The sequence below is a fragment of the Macrobrachium nipponense genome, chromosome 10 (assembly GCF_015104395.2).
Source record: "Macrobrachium nipponense isolate FS-2020 chromosome 10, ASM1510439v2, whole genome shotgun sequence".
Classification (NCBI taxonomy): Eukaryota; Metazoa; Arthropoda; class Malacostraca; order Decapoda; family Palaemonidae; genus Macrobrachium; species Macrobrachium nipponense.
The window spans coordinates 92,316,331-92,341,330 of NC_087204.1; the positions used below are offsets into that span (position 1 = coordinate 92,316,331).

General features: G+C 34.2%; 2 protein-coding genes across 2 annotated transcripts in view; both read right to left on the reverse strand.

Annotated features, from left to right (window-relative positions):
• Nucleotides 1-25,000, reverse strand: part of LOC135223760 (uncharacterized phosphotransferase YvkC-like) — a 419,683-nt gene that overhangs the window by 294,128 nt on the left and 100,555 nt on the right. The gene's annotated exons all lie outside the window — the stretch shown is intronic.
• Nucleotides 4,341-7,390, reverse strand: LOC135223759 (lysosome membrane protein 2-like). The gene has a single exon (XM_064262521.1). It carries the CDS (start codon nt 6,571-6,573, stop codon nt 5,041-5,043), a length of 1,533 nt encoding a protein of 510 aa, XP_064118591.1. The 5' UTR covers nt 6,574-7,390; the 3' UTR covers nt 4,341-5,040.

Genomic DNA, 25,000 nt, shown 5'->3' on the forward strand with positions numbered 1-25,000 from the left:
ATACAATATTTAAATGAGGGCGAAAATGAACTTTGCGGGACCTGATAAGAAGTTTTCTCTCTCTGAAGCGATTGCTAGTATCATAATCCATATAAAAAGTGTCCATGTGCATATATACATTATTGTACAAGCAAACATACACACAAATACTGATATCTACACACACTCCTAAATAAAATACCCGCACATTCACAAACAAATGTGATAGTTTGTCCTTAAATGCATAGTTGCATTAGCTTGAGACGGTCTACATAATCACATATTGAAACACCTATTATCACTACTTTCTCTAAGTTTAAAAGACGTTTGGTGATTTTTACCCATCAGAAAATAAGCGATGTATAGTTACATATGCATTTATTAATACACATAAATACATTCATCCATTGATATGTGTGTGTGCGCGTAAAAGGTCCGTATATTTCGACAAACAGTACTTTGATGTGGGCAGGAATGAAGTACTGTTAATCAAAACATCTCGTTTTCGTATTAACGCCGTTACTGTTGATCTTTTAAAAATCACAGAACTTGCCAGACTAAAGTAAAAGCCAGACATATATACATATACGTACATGCTTAAAAAATCACAGTAGTTGCACGTGACTTCATTATATAAGCGAATACCACAGGAAATGACAGGCAAACGGGAAAGCGCTTAGTACTGATCTTCTGTCTATCATTTTCCTGTGGTATTCATATATATATATATATATATATATATATATATATATATATATATATATATATATATATATATATATATATATATATATATATATATATATATACCTATATGTGTGTGTGTGGTGTCTTAGTATCAACTGAACAGAAACAAAACAAAGGTTTATCTTTATGCCGTTGTTCTATCAATATTGAAATTATGCTTTACATTTTCTTTTCCCATTAGATACAAACATCTTCATATTTTACTTATCTCTTATCCGCTGGGCCACTTCGCCAGATAAGGCTGAGTTGGGTTTCTCGTCTCCGAACTGGAACTGTTCTCGTTATCTTCCGAGACTTTTGCCTAATCCTGTTGAATGGGGTCCGAAGTTTCTTTTGGGCACCTCTTGACAAAATAGAAGATAAGCCTATCATTTATCTCCAACGATTTTAATGACTTCTTGATGAGACTAAAAGAAGAAGTAGTTATCTTTACCGTTAAGACTATCGTGCGATTCCAGTCCATAAAGAACGCATGCTTGTTTGTTTGTTTGTTTGTTTGTTTGTATGTATGGTGTTTTTAAGTTTAATGGAACCAGTGGTTATTCAGCAACGGGACCAACGGCTTTACGTGACTTCCGGACCACGTCGAGAGTGAACTTCTATCACCAGAAACACACATCTCTAACTCCTCAATGGAATGCCCAAGAATCGAACTCGCGGCCAACGAGATGGCACGCCAACACCATACCGATCACGCCACTGAGGCGCTCCCAAAGATTTTAATGACTTCTTGATGAGACTGAAAGAAGCAGAAGAAGAAGTTACCTTTACCGTTCGGTTCCGGTCCATAAAGAACGCTTGCACTACAGACCTTCTTAGTATCTGAAAGACAGCCACTGTGTTCCTTTCTGAAATATTCATTCCTTTACAGTACGGAAAGCGTTGCTGGTTCATGTGCACCGGATATGAACTGATTTCCCGTTATTTCCCGAAATTATGCATCAATTACTTCTAATGCACACCTCCAATGTATTTGCATATTCATGAGATGAAATTCTGCCAAGATCAATCTTTCAGCATTTTCGTCCTTTGTATCCATGACTTGTCTTTCTTCAATGTCCCAGCTTCTTCAACAGACGGCTATACCGGTATTTATAAAAGAACAATGTTTTTTGTTATTAATATTGAATATTTTGAAATTGTTTTATCCAAATGTCTGAAAAATCTCCTTATTTCTGAATTGTCAGATATAGTTTCTGATAAATCATTTAGGCGAGTCTTCTGATTTGAACTGATTTATTATTTTTATTATTTTTTTAACATCAGATCTAGACTTCACAAAGGTAGATAAAGGTAGCGGAGCCTTTGGTGTCTCCATGAACGAAATAGAATCACGCTCTCCAAACTCTTACTGATTTCCTGTTTATTTATTTCACATCCTCGTTTCGAGATTCTCATCAGCTGTTTAGTTATCATCACGTTTTAGGTTATCCCCATAGTTGACAATAGATCTAAGGTTAAAATTCTATATTTGTCATCTTAACTGCTTCCGTTTCCTAAAATTTATTTCTTGTTTCGTTCCTTCAACCAGCGCCAATTTTGAATGACAGTGAAGTTCAACCTTCACAGACTGCCCATTAAATTTGGACAAAGCCGCTGCCTTTCAGCCCCATAGCAATTCTGTATGCGGTGCTCCATCCACATCATGGGCGCCCGCACATAGGGGCAAGAGGGGCCACTTGCCCCTCCCATGAAATCCTGAAAAAATATACTATACATATATTACATTGATGACATTTAACTACATAACTTTATTTTCCTTCCATTTTACAATATATTCTTTCAGTTGAAGCAAATTAAAGCTATCATTATGTATTGTATAATATTTGTGTAGAGTATAGCTACAACTGCGTTGCTCTTTCCTGAAATATTTGAATTCAGCTGAACAGTAATTGGAACGCTTGAAAAAAAAGTCAATGAAACGTTCTAATTTTTTTTTTTATCGAATCTTGCTTCACTGAAATGATTGGCATCGCAGTGGATATAATATATATATATCATACATACATACATACATATATATATATATACATACATACATACATACATACATACATAACATCATTATATATATTATACATATTTATATATACATACACACACACACACACAATATATATCTATATATTATATATATATATAATATTACACACACACACACATATATATATATAGATATCATATATTATATAATATATAATATATATATATATATATATATATATATATATATATATATAATTTGTCCCCCCTCTTGGAAAATATAGTGGTGCGGCCATGATCCACACCGCCTGCCCGCACTCGATATCTACGTCAGGGCGAGACTGCTCCCCGTGATTCATCATGTGCACTCACAGTCTCTAACCTGTGGAATTCACTTCCTGGGTGAACGTCAGTGATTACAGATCGACCAGGACGCCCTATTCAAAAAGAAATGAGACAAGTTAATGGATCTGTCTTCGATGTGATGCCAAGTGTCATTTCTCCAAGATACCATTTCAAATCGGTCTTCAACTTTTAATGCAATTCCGAGATCAATTATGACGTCTTTGGCTACCAACTTGAATAACGATCTTATCAACGCAGGTAAGAGGATGGAAGGCGACGGGTTCAGGCCCCATCCAACAACTGTCCTGCCTATGTTCTTTTCCCTTTAAAACTATATTCATAGCTCAGGTATGATCTGCTACATACTTCATGCTCAATTCACAGTAACCTATTAAGACAGCGTTAACGACGTTTGTCTTATAGTGCATTAGTTAATATTCTTACTTCAGCCTTCGGCCATTTAACTATTTTGTCTTTACTCTCACTTGAAAAAAAATTAAATTTTGAGTTCACCTTTGTTTTAACTAAAAAATCATTCATCTTTGTTTTAACTAAAAGATGATTCAAGTTCTGCTTTTGAACTAAAATGCAGCAATTCACCTTTCTCTTGTGCTTCTTAAAAGATATTTATACTTCAACAGTTACAGGCAAATCATTATAAATATATTCAATACATACTGTGCTTACTCTTTACGACTCATTAGTTTTGAAGTATCATTCATTATTTATAATTATTTAAACTGATAATTACACTTTCAAGTATGTCATTCAGACTGACAATTAAAATTCAGACCATATTATCGACATAATCATACTTTCAAGTATTATGAGAATAATCATTTCATACGTTCAGTATGTTACTGTCATACAGAAATCTTATAAAACCTTTTTGTTCTGTACATATCTTATCTCCCACCAATTCTAAACATTCAGAAACTCATTCGGATTCTTCGTTTAACTAGTAAGTTCTGACTCATTATCTGACGATATTATACCTGCAATATATTCTAAATTTCTTTAATTCATAATGCTTTTTTATGCACATTAAATGTTTATTTTTTCTGCCTTTAATACAGAAATCCCTTGAAATTATTACCATTAAATAATTTTCCCAAGAGAAGATTTTGATTTTACCCAGAATACGGAATGGAAAAGACCATTTTGCTTTTATTAAAACCCAGTAATCAGTATCATCAAAATCATTTTATCAGTCTTTGTAACAGTTTTTTTTTTTTTCACTCTTAAAACCAAAGAGAAATATGGAATGCTAAAAAAACCAAAACTGCTCTAATTCAATGTTTTTTATTATTGTCATTATCACTGTTTTTGGTCTCATTCACATTAAAACGACAACCTTTGGTACATGAAATGGAGGAAACGACAAATGAGTGCTCGGACATTTGTTGACAACACCTCATCTATGAACAATTACAAAATAAAGTAGTACACAAATACAAATAAAAGAGTCATCTCCATCCAGCGACAGTAAACATCACGTTTATGTAACAATAAATAATAAATAAAATTCTTACAACGCACAGTCACCATACCAATACCAAGTCATGATTCTCAATTCTTGAGTATTGTTCCTTCCATACTAGAGGACAAATATTCTTGCATTGTTGCACTGCATCAGCGCCTTTGCAGGCACGTCAAAACAAAGAAACTATGGACAGTCTCACAATTACTGATCTAGCTAAAAAGGGAAATCTTAAAAGATTAAAAATTGTTTTTAATATACTTCACTAAATATAGTCTCCTCATTCACGACTAAAAAGTCTTTAATGCTCAAATTTAAGAACTTCTATGCAAGAGCTCACAAGGCCTATCCTCCTTTGTCAATCCTAATGATTCAATCACTCATACTTTTGTCGTTTTCTCTCGCACTATAAATTGTCCTTTAGGAACTTCAATTCTTTCTTTGTATCAAAATATGGCACAGTTTATCTCTTCCCCAATGTGGGGTATCAATCACAGCTATGTTATTCAGCTATAATTAGCCGAATTCAGTTTTTCGCTCAGAACCGTATGTTTTTCTTTCTCTTTGTCATTCTGGGCTCTGTTATTGGCCGTCGGGGATTTTTTCAACCGGTGCTTGTGCCTCATCAACAGCCCCAATTTGATGAGCCCTGCCAGGATCAGTACCACACCCAAAACGACTAGGACGCCCGTCGCCACTTTGACGAGCGTGAAGGGAAGGTTGAGAGTGCGATGCAATGCATAGGCGCGCTCCAGGGGCACCACGGCGCTCTCGTTCACCCAGAGGACTGGAAGGATGACCTCTGGGACATTGCCGAACGAGGGGATTTCACTGTACGGACGAAGAACCATGTTCAGCTGGATCCTCTTGGCAGCCCGGAAGGTGACACCTGTGTTCGGCTCGATGTCCAGGTAAGTCTCGTGTTCCTCCTGTCTCGGGTTCAGTCCCTCCACGTAAGTCAGGTCTTGGGATGACCCTTGGTAAAAATGAGGTGTCGACATGACCACTGGAGCGCCCTCTCTGCAAGGGGACACGTCGATCATGGATGCCCGGCAGGTGAAATCGTCGACGCAGTAACACTCATTGTCAGGTGAGTCCGCCAGGAGGTAGTCTGGAAGGACGTATCGGTAGAGGGTCATGGGGCCGTGGATCACCTCCTTCTGGAATACGGCGAAAATAGACCGACACAACTCGGCGGTGTAAAGCTCGAGACGCTTGTGTTTGGAGATCGGCCTCGCAAACTGATTCCCCGACGTCCCGTTGATCATGTTGCAGGTGTCGCCTCCCCACATGTCCCTCTTCCAGAAATCGACTGCCGGCTTCCCTTTCCAGCTGACGATGTCCTGGTAATCCTCCATGCCCTGGACGCCGCTCTTGATGGTGTAGTACCCTCCGTGGGTGTTGTTCTTCGGGTAGAAGAAACCGAACTTTCCCCTCAGGTGTTCTGGTTTCTTGGTCAGCTTACCCAGCTGTGCCAAGAAAGGCTCGTCATACCCATGGAAGAGGAGCTCCCCGACGGGCTTCGTGATGAAAGGCTCGATCTGGAACCTCTTGAAGAGGATCTCGACGATGGCCTTGACGGCGTCAGGTAAGGTCGCGAACTTCACTCCGACGGACATCATGACGGCGTTGATCGTCGTGATCCTGTCGTTCTCCGTGAGCCCCCCCGACAATTCGGGTCTGAAGACGAAAGACTTGTTCTGGAGGTAGGTCACTGTCCCGGCCTCGTCGTCGAAGGAGAGGTCATACTTGAGCTGCCTCTCGGCGTATGTGTAAGGACCCACCTGTTGCAGAGCCGGCTTGGCGCCGTTGTCCACCACGTCGTCTTTGTTGGTGACGTTGAAGAAGTAGAACTGCATGAATATCGGCACCGGCGGCGACTTGAAGGATTCGAACGTTTTGGAACCGGGCTGCAGAACCAGTTTACTGGACAAAATCTTGTCGAACATTTTGTCAAACTGCATCTGGAAAATGATACTCCCCACGATCAGGAGTATCCCCACCACCACAAGTATCCCCACTTTCACTTGAATCTGCATTTTGGAAATGGGTCACGGAACTTCTACTACAACAACTGATGAATTAGATAACCATGACATAAACATCTCACCACAAACTCGTAGTACTACTCATTTGATCACATGTTTTGCCGGAACATCAACGATTGATTTCATGTTCCAAGTCAGGATTAAGTAAACAAGTTACGAGATTTATATTCCTCTCGTGATTATCTTAATTAAGTAATACTGGCAAGCACCCCTTCAGTTTTTCCAGTTTTCTAAATAACACCTCCGTTTTCACACGAATAAAGAAAACTGAACCTCTTACAGCTCAACCACAACAATCAACGGAATCCCTCCAAATCACCAGCGATTTGGCCTAAATACTTCGCCTTCTCTCCCTAACCGGCCAATCTTCAGCCAACACTTTACTGTGCCATGTAAATATCACCACATGGCAACAATAAAACACACTTTTCGGCCACTATCATACCAGTCAAATAAAGCACTGATTTATCTTTGTTTGTGTCGCCACGTCGTCTTGAATCATCACAAAACTCGCTTTTTCACATTAAATCCTTTTCATTGAGTGTGAGTTCCTCTGAGAAGGGCAAAAGGCTATGAGCAAGAACTGTCATCTCCTTTGCAACTACGGCTCATAATCTACTACTACTAATGCTAGTACCGGTACAGCCGCCGTTGCTGTCGCCTCTGCCTCACGCAGACAGCGCGCATATGTTGCCAGTGCCAGATCTCGCTGGGTAATGTGGTTGGTTGGGAATACGTCTAGTCGTCTACGGTATACACGCGTGGTGTGTGTGTGTGTTGGCTGGGCCGGCTGGGCTGGGGGGTGGGGGAGGGTTGGGCGAACGGAGAGAGAGAGAGAGAGAGAGAGAGAGAGACCGCTCTGAGAGAAACTAAGCAAATGTTGTGTGATGTGTTCGTTCAGGCCAGTCACCCACTCGGCGAACAAACGCACTCATTCACATACTGTGAGAAAATAAGAAGGGCTGAAGGATGCAGCAGCAGCAGCAGCAGCATCGGACACTATCACAGTCAGAGACTGACTGAGTGTCAGTGATGATAAGTTCTAAGGAGCGTCTTTCCTCATCCACTTCTTGCCCTTTGCCCCTCTCACGTGGCTTGCCCTCTTCCTCCTCCTCCTCCTCCTTCCCTCTTGCAGGACGCTTCCTCCAAAGTCTTTTGAGCAGAGATTACGATGAATGGGGTAGGGACGGGTTGCGTGTGAATGCCAGATGGAAAAAAAAAAATTGTCATCTCCCACAATACCCAGAGGGCATTGGGTTCAGAGTTCGCCCTGGGGTTTCCAATTTCCCTTATGGTGGCCCGAGCTCAGGTCCCAGGTAATTCACTGAGTCATTACCCTTGCACGGGATATTTTTACGTTTATTTTATTTTATTTTTTTTTCTCGAGCAGTACAATGATGGTGATTTTTTTTTTTATCATATTACGAAACCTTTGATGAAGACCACATTCTGTCTGTCTGTCTGTCTGTCTGTCTCTCTCTCTCTCTCTCTCTCTCTCTCACACACAAACAGACACATATATATAATATACAATTACCCCAAATTGAAAAGACACAGCCGAGTTATGTCACAATTAATAGCTGGGCTTCATTACATTTAACATGAGACCGCAAATAAACAAACAGCGTACTTGCAGTAATGAATGTCAGTGGCCGCTTTGATCTGAAATTTGCTCGTCGTCTGCCTGTTTGTCAAATGAACTCGAATTTGTTTCGAATAAAACATTCATCAAATGGTTTCAGAGCTTTGGAACTACGTCGCTTCCACGCGCGCAGCAGATTCGCCTCTCGTTTCGAGTGAAAAATCATAAATGGACTTCGAATCTTATAACTAACGTTATTCTTTATGTGAAACTTAGGAAATGGACTTCGAATCTTACTAACTAATTCGTTACTTCTTTATGTTGAAACAGAGGAAATGGAATTCGAATCGTTCTACTAACGTTATTCTTTATGTTGAAACAGAGGCAAATGGACTTCGAATCTTTATAACTAACGTCATTTTTTTAAACTTGGTGGACAAGTAAATTGTTCTTCGAATCTTATACTAACGTATTCTTTATGTGAAACGTTAGGAAATGTCTTCGAATCTTATAAACTTAACGTATTCTTTATGTGAAACTTAGGAAATGGAACTCGAAAATTATTCGATTCTTTATAACTACGTCTTCTGTACTTAGAAAGACTTGAATCTTATAACTATTGTTATTCTTTATGTGAAACTTAGGAAATCTTAATCAAAATTAACTCATTTTTTTATGTGCACAGGGAATGGTCTTCCGAATCTTATAACAACTATTTCTTTATGTGAAACTTAGGAAATTGGTTCTTCGAATCTTTAACTAACGTTTATTCTTTATGTTAAACTTAGGAAATGGACTTCGAATCTTGATACTTAACGTTTTATTCTTTATGGTTGAAACTTAGGAAATGGACTTCGAATCTTATCTTACTTAATTCTTTAATGTTAAACTTAAGGAAATGGGACTTCGAATTTCTTATTAACTAACGTTAATTCTTTATGTGAAACTTAGGAAATGGACTTCGAATCTTTATAACTTAATTTATTCTTTATGTGAACTTAGGATGGACTTCGAATCTTATAACACTAACGTATTCTTTCATGTGAAACTTAGGAAATGGACTTCTTGAATCTTATAACTACGTTATTCTTTATTGTTGAAACTTAGGAAAATGGACTTCGATCTTATAACTAACGTTTTTTTTTTTTGTGGAAACTTAGGAAATGGACTTCGAATCTATAACTAACGTATTATGTGAAAACTTTAGGAAATGGCTTCGAAATCTTATAACTAACGTTATTCCCTTTATTGAAACTTAGGAAAATGGACTTCGAAATCTTATAATAAGTTATTCTTTAAGTGATAACTTAGAATGGACTTCGATCTTATAACTACTCATTCTTAATGTGAAACATAGGGAAATTGGACTTCGAATCTTAAAACAACGTTTATTTCTTTATGTGAAACTTAGGAAATGGGACTTCGAATCTTGATAACTAACGTTATTCTTTATGTGAAACGTTCGGAGGAAATGGACTTTCGAATCTTATAACTAACGTTCATTCTTTATGTGAAACATAGGAAATGGACTTCGAAGATCTTATAACTAAGGTTAATTCTTATGTTTTGTGAAACTTAGGAAATGGACTTCGAATCTTATAACTACAATCATTCTTTAATGTGAAATTGGAAACATAGGAAATGGGACTTTTCGAATCTTATAACTAACGTTATTCTTAGTGAAACTTAGGAAATGGACTTCGAACTTAATAAACTAACGTTATTCTTTATGTGAAACTTAGAAATGGACTTCGGAAATCTTTTACTAACGGTTTTTCTTTATTGGAAACTTAGGAATGGCTTCGAATCTTATAACTAACGTTTATTCTTTATGTGACTAGAATGGGACTTCGAATCTTATAACTAACTTTATTCTTTATGTGAAACTTAGGAATGGACTTCGAATCTTATAACTAATGTTTCTTTAATTTTGTGAAACTTAGGAAATGGACTTCGATCTTATAACTACATCATTCTTAATGTGAAACTAGGAAAATGGACTTCGGACTCTTATAACCCGACTTATTCTTTATGTGAAACTTAGGAAATGGACTTCGAATCTTATAACTAACGTTATTCTTTATGTGAAACTTAGGAAATGGACTTCGAATCTTATAACTAACGTTATTCTTTATGTGAAACTTAGGAAATGGACTTCGAATCTTATAACTACATCATTCTTAATGTGAAACATAGGAAATGGACTTCGAATCTTATAACTATGTTTATTCCTTTTATGTTAAACTTAGGAAATGGACTTTCGAATTTATAACTAATCATTCCTTTATGTGAAACATAGGAAATGGACTTCGAAATCTTATAACTAACGTTATTCTTTATTGTAAACTTTAGGAAATGGACTTCGAATCTTATAACTAACGTTATTCTTTATGTGAAACTTAGGAAATGGACTTCGAATCTTATAACTACATCATTCTTTATGTGAAACATAGGAAATGGACTTCGAATCTTATAACTAACGTTATTCTTTATGTGAAACTTAGGAAATGGACTTCGAATCTTATAACTAACGTTATTCTTTATGTGAAACTTAGGAAATGGACTTCGAATCTTAATAACTGACTATCTTCTTTATGTGAAACATAGGAAATGGACTTCGAATCTTATAACTAACGTTATTCTTTATGTGAAACTTAGGAAATGGACTTCGAATCTTATAACTACATCATTCTTAATGTAAACTAGGATGGACTTCGAATCTTATAACTAACTCATTTTTTAGTGGAAACAAGAGGAAATGGGCTTCGAAATCTATAACTAACCGTTATTCTTTATGTAAACTTAGGAAATGGACTTCGAATCTTATAACTAACATTTATTCTTTAGTGAAACTTAGGAAATGGCCTTCGAACTTATAACTAAACGTTTTTTTTTTATGTGAAACTTAGGAAATGGAACTTTCGAATCTTATAACTAAAGTTATTCCTTTTGTGAAACTTAGGAATTGGCTTCGAATCTTATAACTAACGTTTTCTTTTATGTGAAACTTTAGGAAAATGGACTTCGAATCTTATAACTAACTTAATTTCTTTTAATGTGAAACTTAGGGAAATGGACTTCGAAATCTTATAACTAACCTTTATTCTTTATGTAAATTAGGAAATGGAATTCGAATCTTATAACCTAACTTTATTCTTTTTGTGAAACTTTAGGAAATGGACTTCGAATCTTTATAACCTAAACGTTATTTCTTTTGTGAAACTTAGGAAATGGACCTTTCGAATCTTATAACACATCATTCTTTTAATGTGAAACCATAGGAAATTGGAAACTTCGAATTCTTATAACTAACGTTATTTTTTATGTGAAACTTGGAAAATGGACTTCGAATCTTATAACTAACGTTTTCTTTATGTGAAACTTAGGAAATACCCTTCGAATCTTATAAACTACAATCTTCTTTATTGAAACATAGGAAATACTTCGAATCTTATAACTAACCGTTATTCTTTTGTAAACTTAGGAATGGAACTTCGGGGGGGGGGGAATCTTATAACTAACTTATTCTTTATGTGAACTTAGGAAAAATTGGGCTTCGGAATCTTAATAACTACACATTTCTTATTGAAACATAGGAAATAACCTTCGAATCTTAAACTAACGTTATTCTTTTATTGTGAAACTTAGGAATGGACTTTCGAATTTATAACTAACATCATTCTTAATGTGAAACATAGGAAATGGACTTTCGAATCTTATAACCAACGTTAATTCTTTATGTGAAACTTTAGGAAATGGACCTTTCGAATCTTATAACTAACGTTTTCTTTATGTGAAACCTTAGGAAATGGACTTGAATCTTTATAACTAACGTTATTCTTTATGTGAAACTTGGAAATGGACTTCGAATCTTATAACTTACCATCCTTCTTAAGGTGAAACATAGGAAATGGCCTTCGAATCTTATAACCTAATGTTATTCTTTATGTGAACTTAGGAAATGGGGCGAAAATTTTTAACTAACGTTTATTCTTTTGTGTGAAACTTAGGAAATTAACTTCGAATCTTATAACTAAAACGTTATTCTTTAGTGAAACTTGGAAATGGCTTCAATCTTTATAACTAACTTATTCTTTATGTGAAACTTAGGAAATGGACTTCGAATCTTAAACTAACGTTATTCCTTTTATGTGAAACTTAGGTGTGACTTCGAATCTTTATAAATAACGTTATTCCTTTTATGTGAAACTTTAGGAAATGGACTTCGAATCCTTTATAACTAAACCGTTTTCTTTTATGTAAACTTAGGAAATGGGCCTTCGAATCTTTAATTACTACAACATCAATTCTTTATAAACCTTTTAATTTGGAAATTGGGTTGGAATTCGGTTATAACTAACTTATTTCTTTTTGTGAAACTTAGGAAATGGACCCTTCGAATCTTATAATAACCTTTATTCTTTAATGGTAGGAAAACTTCGGAAATACTTTCGGGAATTCTTTATAACTTCCAACATCATTCTTTATTTGTAAACTTAGGAAATTGGACTTCGAATCTTATAATTAACTTATTCTTTATGGAACTTAGGAAATGGGCTTCGGGGGGAATCTTATAACTAACGTTATTCTTTATGTGAAACATAGGAAAATGGGCTTCGAATCTTATAACTACTCATTCTTTAATGTGAAACTAGGAAATGGACTTGTATCTTTAATAACGTTATTCTTCTTTATGTGAACACTTAGGAAATGGACTTCGAATCTTATAACTAACATTCCATTCTTAATGGTTGAAACATGAAATTGGAAACGGTTCGAATCTTATAACTAACCGTTATTCTTTATTGAAAACTTTAGGAAATGGACTTCGAATCATATAACTAACGTTTCTTTATGTGGAAACTTAGGAAAGGATTCGAATTTTCTTTATAACTAATGTATTCTTTATGTGAAACTTAGGAAATGGACTTCGAATCTTATAACTACATCATTCTTAATGTGAAACATAGGAAATGGACTTCGAATCTTATAACTAATGTTATTCTTTATGTGAAACTTAGGAAATGGACTTCGAATCTTATAACTACATCATTCTTAATGTGAAACATAGGAAATGGGACTTCGAATCTTATAACTAACGTTATTCTTTATGTGAAACATAGGAAATGGACTTCGAATCTTATAACTAACGTTATTCTTTATGTGAAACATAGGAAATGGACTTCGAATCTTATAACTACATCATTCTTAATGGTGCAAACATAGGTTCTTCGGGGGGGGGGGGGGCTTTTATAACTTAATTGATTTATTCTTCTTTGTGAACTTAGGAAATTGGGACTTCGAATCTTATAACTACTCATTCTTAATGTGAACATAGGAAATGGACTTCGATCTTCTTAAATTAAGTTATTCTTTCTTTGTGAACTTAGGAAATGGACTTCGAATCTTATAACTACATCATTCTTAATGTGAAACATAGGAAATGGACTTCGAATCTTATAACTAACGTTATTCTTTATGTGAAACATAGGAAATGGACTTCGAATCTTATAACTAACGTTATTCTTTATGTGAAACAGAGGAAATGGGCTTCGAATCTTATAACTACATCATTCTTTATGTGAAACATAGGAAATGGGCTTCGAATCTTATAACTAACGTTATTCTTTATGTGACATTGAGGAAATGGTCTTTTCGATCTTATAACTAACGTTATTCTTTATAAACGAGGAAATGGACTTCGAATCTTATAACTACATCATTCTTTATGTGAAACATAGGAAATGGGCTTCGAATCTTATAACTAACGTTAAATTCTTTTATGTGAAACATATGGAATGGCTTCGAATCTTTGATACTACATCATTCTTTTATGTGAAAACATAGGAAATGGCTTCAATCTTATAACTAACGTTTATTCTTTATGGTAAACAGATAAAATGGGCTTTCGAATCTTATAACTACGACTATTCTTTATGTGAAACATAGGAAATGGGCTTCGAATCTTATAACTAACGTTATTCTTTATGTGAAACATAGGAAATGGGCTTCGAATCTTATAACTAACTTTAATTCTTTCTGTAAACATGGAGGAATTGGGGTGTGCGGGAAAAATTCTTATAATTAACTTATTCTTTAGTGAAAACTAGGAAATTGGGCTTCGAAATCTTATAACCTAACATTATTCTTTAGGTGAACATAAGGAAATGGGCCTTCGAATCTTATAACTAACCGTATTCTTTATGTGAAACATAGGAAAAGGCTTCGAATCTTATAACTAACATTATTCTTTATGTTGAAACATAGAAATGGGGCTTTCGAATCTTAAAATTAACTTACCCCTTATTCTTTTATGGGTTGAAACAAGGAAATTGGGCTTCGAATCTTTACTGCGTTATTTTTATGTGCAACAATAGTTAAATTGGGGCTTTCCATCTTATAACTACCGTATTTTTTATGTGAAATTCAGGAAATGGGCTTCCAAATCTTAATAAGAAAACTAACGTCATTCTTTAACATTATTCATTTAATTTAAAACAATAAAAGAAAAGGGCTCGAATCTTATAACTACCGTTATTCTTGATGTTGAAACTTAGGAATGAACTTCGAAAGTCTTATAACTTTAACAAATTATTCTTTAGTTGAAACAATATGAAATGGGCTTCGAATATCGTTATTAACTAGGAAACATATACTCTTTATTGGGTGAAAACATAAAGGAATGGGCTTCGAATCCTTAATACCTAACCCCGTTAATTTTTATGTGGAAACCTTTGAAAATGGGCTTCAAATCTTATAACAACCGTTATTTTTTAATGTTGGAAACAAATGGGCTTCAAATTCTTTATTAAACTGAAAACGTTCCATTCTTTACATATTCTTTAGTGAAGCATAGAAAATGGCTTTCGATCTTAAAAATAACTAACGTTTATTTTTTGTGAAACATAGGAATGGGGCTCGATCTTATAACTTAACGTTATTCTTTATGTGGAAACATAGAAAATGGAACTTCGAATTCTTAAAAACTACTAACTTAAAGTAAACATTCTTATGTGAACATAGAAAAATGGGCTTTCGAATCTTATAACTAAAGGTTATTCTTTATGGAAACATAGAAAATGGACTTCGAATCTTAAAAAAACTAACGTATTCTTTATGTGAAACATAAAGGTGGGCTTCGATCTTATAACTAACGTGGATTCTTATGTGAAACATAGGAAATGGGCTTCGAATCTTATTAACTAAACGTATTCTTTATGTGAAACATAGGAAAATGGGTTTCGAATCTTAAATAACCAACGTTAAAATTTTTCTTTATGTGAATAGAAAATGGTGGGCTTCGAATCTTTAAAAACTAACGTTACCTTTATGTGAAATATAGGAAATGGGCTCGAATTTCTTATAAACTAACGTTTTATTCTTTATGTGAAACATAGAAAATGGACTTCGATTCTTAAAATAACGTTATTCTTTCGTGAAAAACTAAGAAAATGGGGCTTTCGAATCTTATAAACAACCGTTATTCTTTAAGTGAAACAGGAAATGGGCTTCGAATTTTCTTAAACTAAACGTTATTCTTTATGTGAAACATAAAATAAAAGGCTTCGAAATCTTTAAAACTGACTCTTTCTTTATGGAAACATAGGAAAAGGGCTTCGAAATCTTTATAAACTAACGTTTCTTCTTTATGTTGAAACATAGGAAATGGGCCTTCGAATCTTTATAACTAACGTTATTCTTTATTTGAAAACATGGAAAATGGTCTTCGAATCTAAATAACTCATTCTTTATGTGAAAAACAAGAAAATGGACTTCGAAATCTTTGTAAAACAAACTTTTTCTTTTGTGTGAAAAATAGGAAATGGGCTTCGAATCTTATAACTAACGTTATTCTTTTATGTTGGAAACAAGAAAAATGGGACCTTCGAAATTTTTTAAAAAACTAACGTCATTTTTTATGTGAAACATAAAGGAAAATGGGCTTCGAATCTTATAACCTAAAGTTATTCTTTATGTGAAACATAGGAAATGGCTTCGAATCTTACAACTAAAAAAACGTTATTCTTTATGTGAAAAATAGAAAATTGGGCTTCGAATCCTTTAAACTACCCCTATTCTTTTATGTGAAACATAGGAAATGGCTCGAATCTTCTTAAATTAAAACGTTATTCTTTATGTGAAAACATAGGAAATGGGCTTTCGAATTTATAAACTAAAGTTATTCTTTATGGTGAAACATAGGGAAAATGGGCTTCCGAATCTTAAAAAACTAACGTTATTCTTTTATGTGAAACATAAGGAAAATTGGTCTTTCGAATCTTATAACTAACGTTATTCTTTAATGGAAAAACATAGGAAAATGGGCCTTCGAATCTTATAACTAACCGTTAATTTTTCTTTGTTGAAACATAGAAAATGGACTTCGAAATCCTTTAAAACTAAACGTTTATTTTTTTATGGAAACATAGAAAATGGGCTTCGAATCTTATAACTGCCGCCATTCTTTATGTGAAACATAGGAAATGGGCTTCGAATCTTATAACTAACGTTATTTTTATGTGAAACATAGGAAATGGGGCTCGAACCCTTTAAACTAACGTTATTTCTTTATGTGAAACATAGAAAATGGTCTTTCGAATCTTATAACTAACATCATTCTTTATGTGAAATATAGAAAATGGGCTTCTAATCTTATACTAACGTATTCTTTATTTGTGAACATGGTATGGCTTCGGAATCTTATAACTTACCACTTATTCTTTATGTGAAGCAGTGAGGAAATGGGACTTCGAATCTTATTTAACTAACGTTATTCTTTACGTTAACTATAGGGAAATGGACTTCGAATCTAATAAACTGATTATTCTTGTATGTGAACATAGAAAATGGGCTTCTAATCTTATAACTAACGTTATTCTTTATGTGAAACATAGGATATGGGCTTCGAATCTTATAACTAACGTTGTATTCTTTACGTTGGAAACAATGGAATGGACTTTCGAATCTTATAACTAACGTTTTCTTTAGTGAAACATAGGAAATGGGCTTCGGATCTTTAACTAAGTTATTCTTTATGTGAACATAGGAAAATGGGCTTCTGAATCTTATAACTAACGTTATTCTTTGTGAAACATAGGAAATGGACCTTAGATCTTATAACGTAAACGTTATCTTTACGTGCAAATAGGATGGACTAGATCTTCCTCAAATAACGTTATTCTTATGTAAACATAGAAAATGGGCTTCGAATCTTATTAACTAACGTTATTCTTTATGTGAAATGGAAATGGGACTTCGATTCTTTACGAAACGTTATTCTTTATGTGAAACATAGAAAAGGACTTCGAATCTTACAACTGGACGTCATCTCTTTACGTGAACATAGAAAAATGGACCTTTCGAATCTTATAACTAACGTTCTTCTTTATGTGAAACATAGGAAAATGGTCTTTCGAATTCTTATTAACTAACGTTATTCTTTATAATGTGAAACAGATAGTAAATGGTCTTCGAATTCGTTAAACAACTAACGTTTCATTCTTTATGTGAAAACATAGGGAAAATGGGCTTCGAATCTTAAACTAACGTTAATCTTTGTTGAAACATTCGAAATTTTTGGACTTCGAATCTAAAACCTAACGGTTAAATTCTTTATGGTGAAACATTAGGAAATTGGGCTTCGAATTCTTATAACTAACATTCATTCTTTATGTGAAACATAGGAAAATGGTTCCTTCGAATCTTCAACCTCAAGTAACATTCTTTATTGTGAAACATTTAGAAAATGGGCTTCGAAACTTATAAACTACCACCTATCTTTAAGTGAAGCAGATGGAATGGGCTTCGATCTATACTTAACGTTAATTCTTTAATGTTGAAACATTGGTTTAATGGGCTTCCGAAAATCTATAACTAACGTTTTCCTTTTAAATGGTGAAAACATTCGAAAAAATGGACTTCGAATCTAAACCTGAACGTCATTCTTTACGTTGAAACATAGGAAAACATGGACTTCGAATGCTTATAACTAACGTTATTGCTTTATGTGAAACATATGGAAATGGTCCCTTCGAATCTTATAACTAACGTTATTCTTTTATGTGAAACATAGAAAATGGACTTCGAATCTTAAAACTGCAAGTCATTCTTTTACGTTAGAAACAGAGACAATTGGTCCTTTCGAATGTTACAACTAAACGTCAAATTCTTTACGTAAACTAGGAAATGGGCTTTCGAATCTTATAACTAACGTTATTCTTTATGTGAAACCATAGGAAAATGGGTCTCGAATCTTAAAATGAATTTTTCTAAACGGTTATTCCTTTTATGTGAAACACATAGAAAATTGGTCTTCGAATCTTTGAAACTAACTTAATTCGTTTATTGTTGAATTAGGAAATGGAAACTTCGAATCTTATAAACTAACGGTTATTCTTATGGAAAACATAGAATTGGACTTCGATCTTAAAACTAAACGTTCAGTTTCTTTATGTGAAACATATGGAAAATGGGCTGTCGAATCTTATAACAACGTAATTCTTTATGTTAAAACATTAGTGAAATGTCTTTCGATCGTTACAACTAAAGTCAAATTCTTTATGTAACTAGGAAAATAGGGTCTTCGAATCTTATAACTAACTTATCTTTAATTTTGTGAAGCATTTAGAAAATGGAGCTTCGAATCTTAAAACTAAAACGGTTTAAATTCTTTAATGGTGAAACATTAGGAATGGGGCTTCGAATCTTATAACTAACGTTATTCTTTATGTGAAACATTAGGAAATGGTCCTTTCGAATCTTACAACTAAAGTCATTCTTTATTGGGAAACGAAAATGGCTTCGATCTTAGTAAACTACCACTATCTTTAAGGGTGAGCAGAGGAAATTGGGCTTCGAATCTTATAACTAACGTTATTCTTTATGTTTGAAGCATTAAGTAAGGGCCTTTCGTATCTTATAACTATCGTTATTCTTTATGTGAAACAAGACACAAAAGGACTTCGAAATCTAAACTGAAACGTCATTCTTTACGGTGACACATTTAGAAATGGAACTTCGGGAACCTTATAACTTAACGTTAATTCTTTAAATGTGAAACATTAGAAATGGGCTTCGAATTCTTTATAACTAACGTTATTCTTTATGAAACATAGAAAATGGACTAATCGGAATCTAAAACTGGAAACGTCATTCTTTACGGTGAACATTAGAAAAATGGTTCTTCGAATCTTACAACTAACGTCCATTCTTTATTGAAAACATTATTGAAATTGGCTTTCGAATCTTATAACTAACTGTATTCTTTATGTGAAACAATGGAAATGGCTTCCCGAATTCTTATACTAACGTTATTCTTTTTATGTGAACCATAAGAAAATGGACTTCGAATTCTAAACTTAAACGTTATTCTTTATGTGAAATATAGGAAATGGGTCTTCGAAAATTCTTTACTAACGTTTAATTCCTTTATGGTGAAACATTAAAAATGGACTTCGAATCTTAAAACTAACGTTATTTTATGTGAAACATTTAGAAAATGGGCATTCGGAAATCTTTAACTACGGTTAAATTCTTTATGGGTGAACATTAGGAAATGGGTCTTCGCAAAAAAAAAATCCCCTTTTTTTTTAACAACTAAACGTCAATTCTTTTTTTTGAAACAATTAGAAACTTGGCTTTTCGAATCTTATGAAACTACTAAACCACGAAAATTCTTTATGGTGAAGCAGAGGAAATTGGGCCTTCGAAATCTTAAAATAACTAACGTTAGTTCTTTATGTGAAAACATGAGGAAATGGGCTTCGAATCTTTAATACTAACGTTAATTCTTTATGTGAAACATAGGAAAATGGCGTCGAATTCTTAACTGAAACGTCAGTTCTTTCGTGAAACAATAGAAATGGCCTTTCGAAATCTTATAACTGAACGTATTCTTTATTGCGAAACTTTAGAATGGGCTTCGAATCTTATAACTTAAAACGTTAGGGTTCTTATGTGAAAATATAAAAAACATAGAACAATGACTTCGAAATCTTAAAACTGAACCGTCATTTTTTTAGTGAACCATAGAACATTGTGGGCTGCGGGAATTTTTTTTTTCTTAATACTGCTAACGTTAATTCTTTATGTGAACTAGGAATGGGCTTCGAAAATCTTATAACAACGGGTTATTCTTATATGTGAAACATAAAAATGGAACTTCGAATTCTAAACTGAAGACGTCAATTCTTTACGTGAAACATAGAGAAATTGGACTTCGAATTCTCTTACTTAAAACTAACGATCATTCTTTTATTGTGAAACATGGAATGGGCTTTCGAATCTTATACTAACGGTTATTTTATTGAAACATTAGAAAATGGCTTCGGGGAATCTTTAATAAACATAACCGTTATTCCTTTATGTGAAACATAGGAAATGGGTCTTCGAATCTTATAACGAACGTCATTCTTAATGGAAACATTAAAGAAAATGGGCCTTCGAATCTTTAACTACCATATTCCTTATGTGAAACATTAGAAAGGACTTTCGAATCTTATAACTAACGTTATTCTTTATGTTAAACATAGAAAATGGACTTCGAATCTTATAACCGAACGTTAATTCTTTATGGAAACATTAGAATTGGATCTTTTCGAATTTCTTACAACTTAAACGGTCAAAATTCTTTATTGTGAAACATAGGAAAAGGCTTCGGAATCTTATAACTAAAGTTAATTCTTTATGTGAAACATGGAAATGGTCCTTGCATTCTTATTTAACTTTACACATTTCTTTATGTGAAACATAGGAAAATGGTGCTTCGAATCTTACAACTAACGTCAATTCTTTAAAATGTGAAACCATAGGAAATGGGCTTTCGAATCTAATTACTTTAATGTTATTCTTTATGTGAAACATAAGGAAAATGGAGTCTTCGAATCTTACAACTAACGTCATTCTTTATGTGAAAACATAGGGAAATAGAAACTTCGAATCTTATACTAACGGTTAAATGGGGTCTTTATGTGAAACATAGGAAGAATGGTCTTTCGAATCTTAATACTAACGTTATTCTTTTATGTGAAACTAGAAAATGGACTTCGGAAATCTTAAAACTAACGGTTATTCGTTATGGAAAACAAGGAAATGGTCTTCGAATCTTAATAAGCTAATCGTTATTTCTTTGTATGTGAAAACATAGAAAAATTGGGACTTCGAATCATTAAAAACTAACGTTTAATTCTTTATGTGAAACAATTAGAAATGGGCTTTCGAATCTTATAACTAACGTTATTCTTTATGGAAACCATAGTGAAATGGTCTTCGAATCTTAAACTAAAGGTCAATTCTTTATGGGGTGAACCATAGCAAATGGGCTTCGAAGAGCTTATAACTTACCACTATTCTTAAGTGAAGCCGAGGAAATTGGGCTTCGAATTCTTTATACTAACGGTTATTACCTTTATGGGAACTAGGTAATTGGGCTTCGAATCTTATAACTAACGTTATTCTTTATGTGAAACATAGAAAATGGACTTCGAATCTTATAACTAACGTTATTCTTTATGTGAAACATAGGAAATGGACTTCGAATCTTATAACTAACGTTATTCTTTATGTGAAACATAGGAAATGGCTCGAAACTTCGATAACTATCAAACTAACGTTCATTCTTTACTGTGAAACTTTAGTATTGAAAAATGGACTTCGGAATCTTATAACTAACGTTATTTTCTATTCTTTAAAGTGAAAGCATTGAGGAAATGGGCTTCGAATCTTATAACTAACGTATTCTTTATGTTGAAACTTCATAGGAAATGCTGTTATCTTGAATCTATAACTAAGGGCGTTATTTCTTTATGTGAAACAATTAGAAAATGGACTTCGAATCTTAAAAACTGATCTTTATGTAAACATTAAGGAAATTGGCTTTATCGTGAAACATAGGAAATGGACTTCGTCATCTTATAACTAACGTATTCTTATGTGACATAGGAAAGTGGGCTTTCGAATCTTATAACTAACGTTATTCTTTATGTGAACATAGGAAAAATGGGCTTCAATCTTATAACTAACGTTTATTCTTTTGTGAAAAACTAGGAAAATGGGCTTCTTAATAAAACTGAGTCATCTTTACGTGAAACATAGAAAATGGGCTTCGAATCTTATAACTAACGTTATTCTTTATGTGAAACATAGGAAATGGGCTTCGAATCTTATAACTAACGTTATTCTTTATGTGAAACATAGGATGGCCTTCGATCTTTTTTACTGAGCTGAAACTTCGAATCTTTATAACTAACCGTTATTTCTTTTGTGAAACATAGTTAAAATGGCTTCGAATCTGTAACTTAACGTTATTCATCATTCGTTTATGTTGAAACATAGGAAATGGGCTTCGAATCTCATAACTAACGTTATTCTTTATGTGAAACATAGGAAATGGGCTTCAAATCTTATAACTAACGTCATTCTTTATGTGAAACATAGGAAATGGGCTTCGAATCTTATAACTAACGTCATTCTTTATGTGAAACATAGGAAATGGGCTTCGAATCTTATAACTAACGTCATTCTTTATGTGAAACATAGGAAATGGACTTCGAATCTTTTAACTAACGTCATTCTTTATTGGACGAATGGAATCGAATTCAGATCGAATGAAACGTCTGGAAAGAGATGAATAACCGAGGGGCATCGTGAAGTCACCAAAAGAGCAGCTACAAATGGATCATACTCGAAATAATAACTTCAGACCACATTAATGAAAATAGAAAAAAAGATATACAAATGAATATCAAAAATTTATTTAATTTGATATAATAGATTTGAAACAAACGTCGCACACAGCTAAAAAATCAAGGAAATTTTTTAAAGAAATCAAGAGAGAGAGAGGAAATTTCCTAAAAACAACAAAAACAACAACATTAATAATAACTTCCAATATTTTTTCGTTGCATCACAAGAGCGACAGCAAGTTTGCAGCTACAGTATTAATGGGGATGCCCCCTACATGCTGGTTAATAATTTCGTAAAACCGTAACCACCCATGAGTAATAAAAATAAACTCCCGCATCTACGTAATCAATTCCTTGTGTAAGTGTTCGTCCTAATATAAAACTCACTTTAAAAATCAAATAAGCCGCTTCATGTCAAGTAACGCAACCAAAATACGCATTTTTATTTATTTATTTTTTTTTTTTTACGGGTTCTCATTGGGCTATGGAATGACATACGCTCCTCAACGCGCCGCCCTATCTTTTGCAGTTCCTCATTTAGGAGAACACGTGGAACGTCACAACGAAAGTCTGTTCGATATAGGACATCAATTAAACCTTGAAATTTCACGCCGTTTAAAAGGGAATTTCAAATGACAAGTATAAGGAGGGACGGAGCTTAGAGTAACCAGCGGTTACAGATTTAGATTTACAAAACTTTGCCTGCCGTCATTTAACTATGGTCAGTGATCAGTGGTATAAGAACACAAATGGAATAGTAACGCTCAGTGATATATGTAAATAAAACAATACAAGTAAAGGGACATTAAGACCTCTCAGAGTACTTAAAAACACATATGCATCTAATTTGCAAGTACACAGTCATACATATATACATACATACGTACATGCATGCAATATTCATGAGGCTCTGGTGTTTTAGGGGGTCAGTTCTTGGACAAACTCCTAAATACGCCAGAAAAAAGGAAGGAAATTATACAGCTGGAAAATATATGGCCAGGGAGCTGAAAATAGCGATTCCCGTGAGGCACTAAGCCTCATGTAATTCAAATGAGGTGTACAGACTGCATCACACCAAATTCCAAAAGGTGGACACAACTGCAGATACGACGATGTTTTTCTGAGTTATTTATCTATCTATCTATATGTTCTACACTGTGATCCCCCCCAAAAAAAAGATCGAAGTAGAAAGATTAATTGAAAGAGTTACTTGATACCCTTTTCAAGCCAAAACCTGAAGATTAAATGAGAAGTGACATGAATGAATAATGACGCGGGTTTATTCAGGAATGAGGCGATACGTACGTGTTACTTAAAGCTCAAGATAAAGAGACCTCCAAATCTCAGTAATCCCAGATAACCGACTCCCGTAGAAAAAAATGCCGGAGGAGGTGACCTGAAAGAAGCTAAGACGTCGCTTGATAGGAAGAGGCAACCTCTTCCTGAGCCCAATGGAACAACACCGAAAATAGTACCTACTGTAGAGAGAGAGAGAGAGAGGGTGGTGGGTGTGGGGGAACGCCACCTTGGCGCTACTGATCAAAAACAGTGGTAAAAGGTAGGATCGCTGGTCAGATGAACGGTTTTATATTAAGTTATATATAGGAGAGAGGCAAAAAATAAAACACATAAATATTACTCAAAATAAAAACGAGTACGTCCAACACCAGGTTATAATAAGAGAACCGAAGAACAGCATTTACAGAGTGTATACGGTACATTAATTTTTTTTAGATCCATCTACGAAAAATGATGAGAATAGGGTAATGCGAGGTTGACGGTGACCAAAAGAAGCTTTGCATAGATGATCAAACAACAGTTATACGGGAAAGGTCACCTGTAGATCTATCTTACATTGACAAAGTCATACTGGATTCCAACCCCACCCACCGCTCCCCCTTTCAAAATATATAAATATATAAATAAAGTTCGATTTCAGGTGTTTAAGAAAATGAGAATTGGGTGAAATTTCAAATAATTCAGCAGTAATAGAGCATAAGGAAATAAGAAGGTAGTTGGAAGGATTAGAACGGTCATCTGTCATTGGGAGTACATTCCAGCAGCCCCTTCCCCTAACCCCACAACAGTGTGGGGTGGACTGAAGCAACCCTGTGTTGTAAAACTGAAATTCCCTGGGTAGTCACGGCAGATAGTT

Excerpts from the sequence above, each read along its gene's own strand:
- LOC135223759 (XM_064262521.1), bottom strand. The coding sequence starts at position 6,573 with ATGCAGATTCAAGTGAAAGTGGGGATACTTGTGGTGGTGGGGATACTC.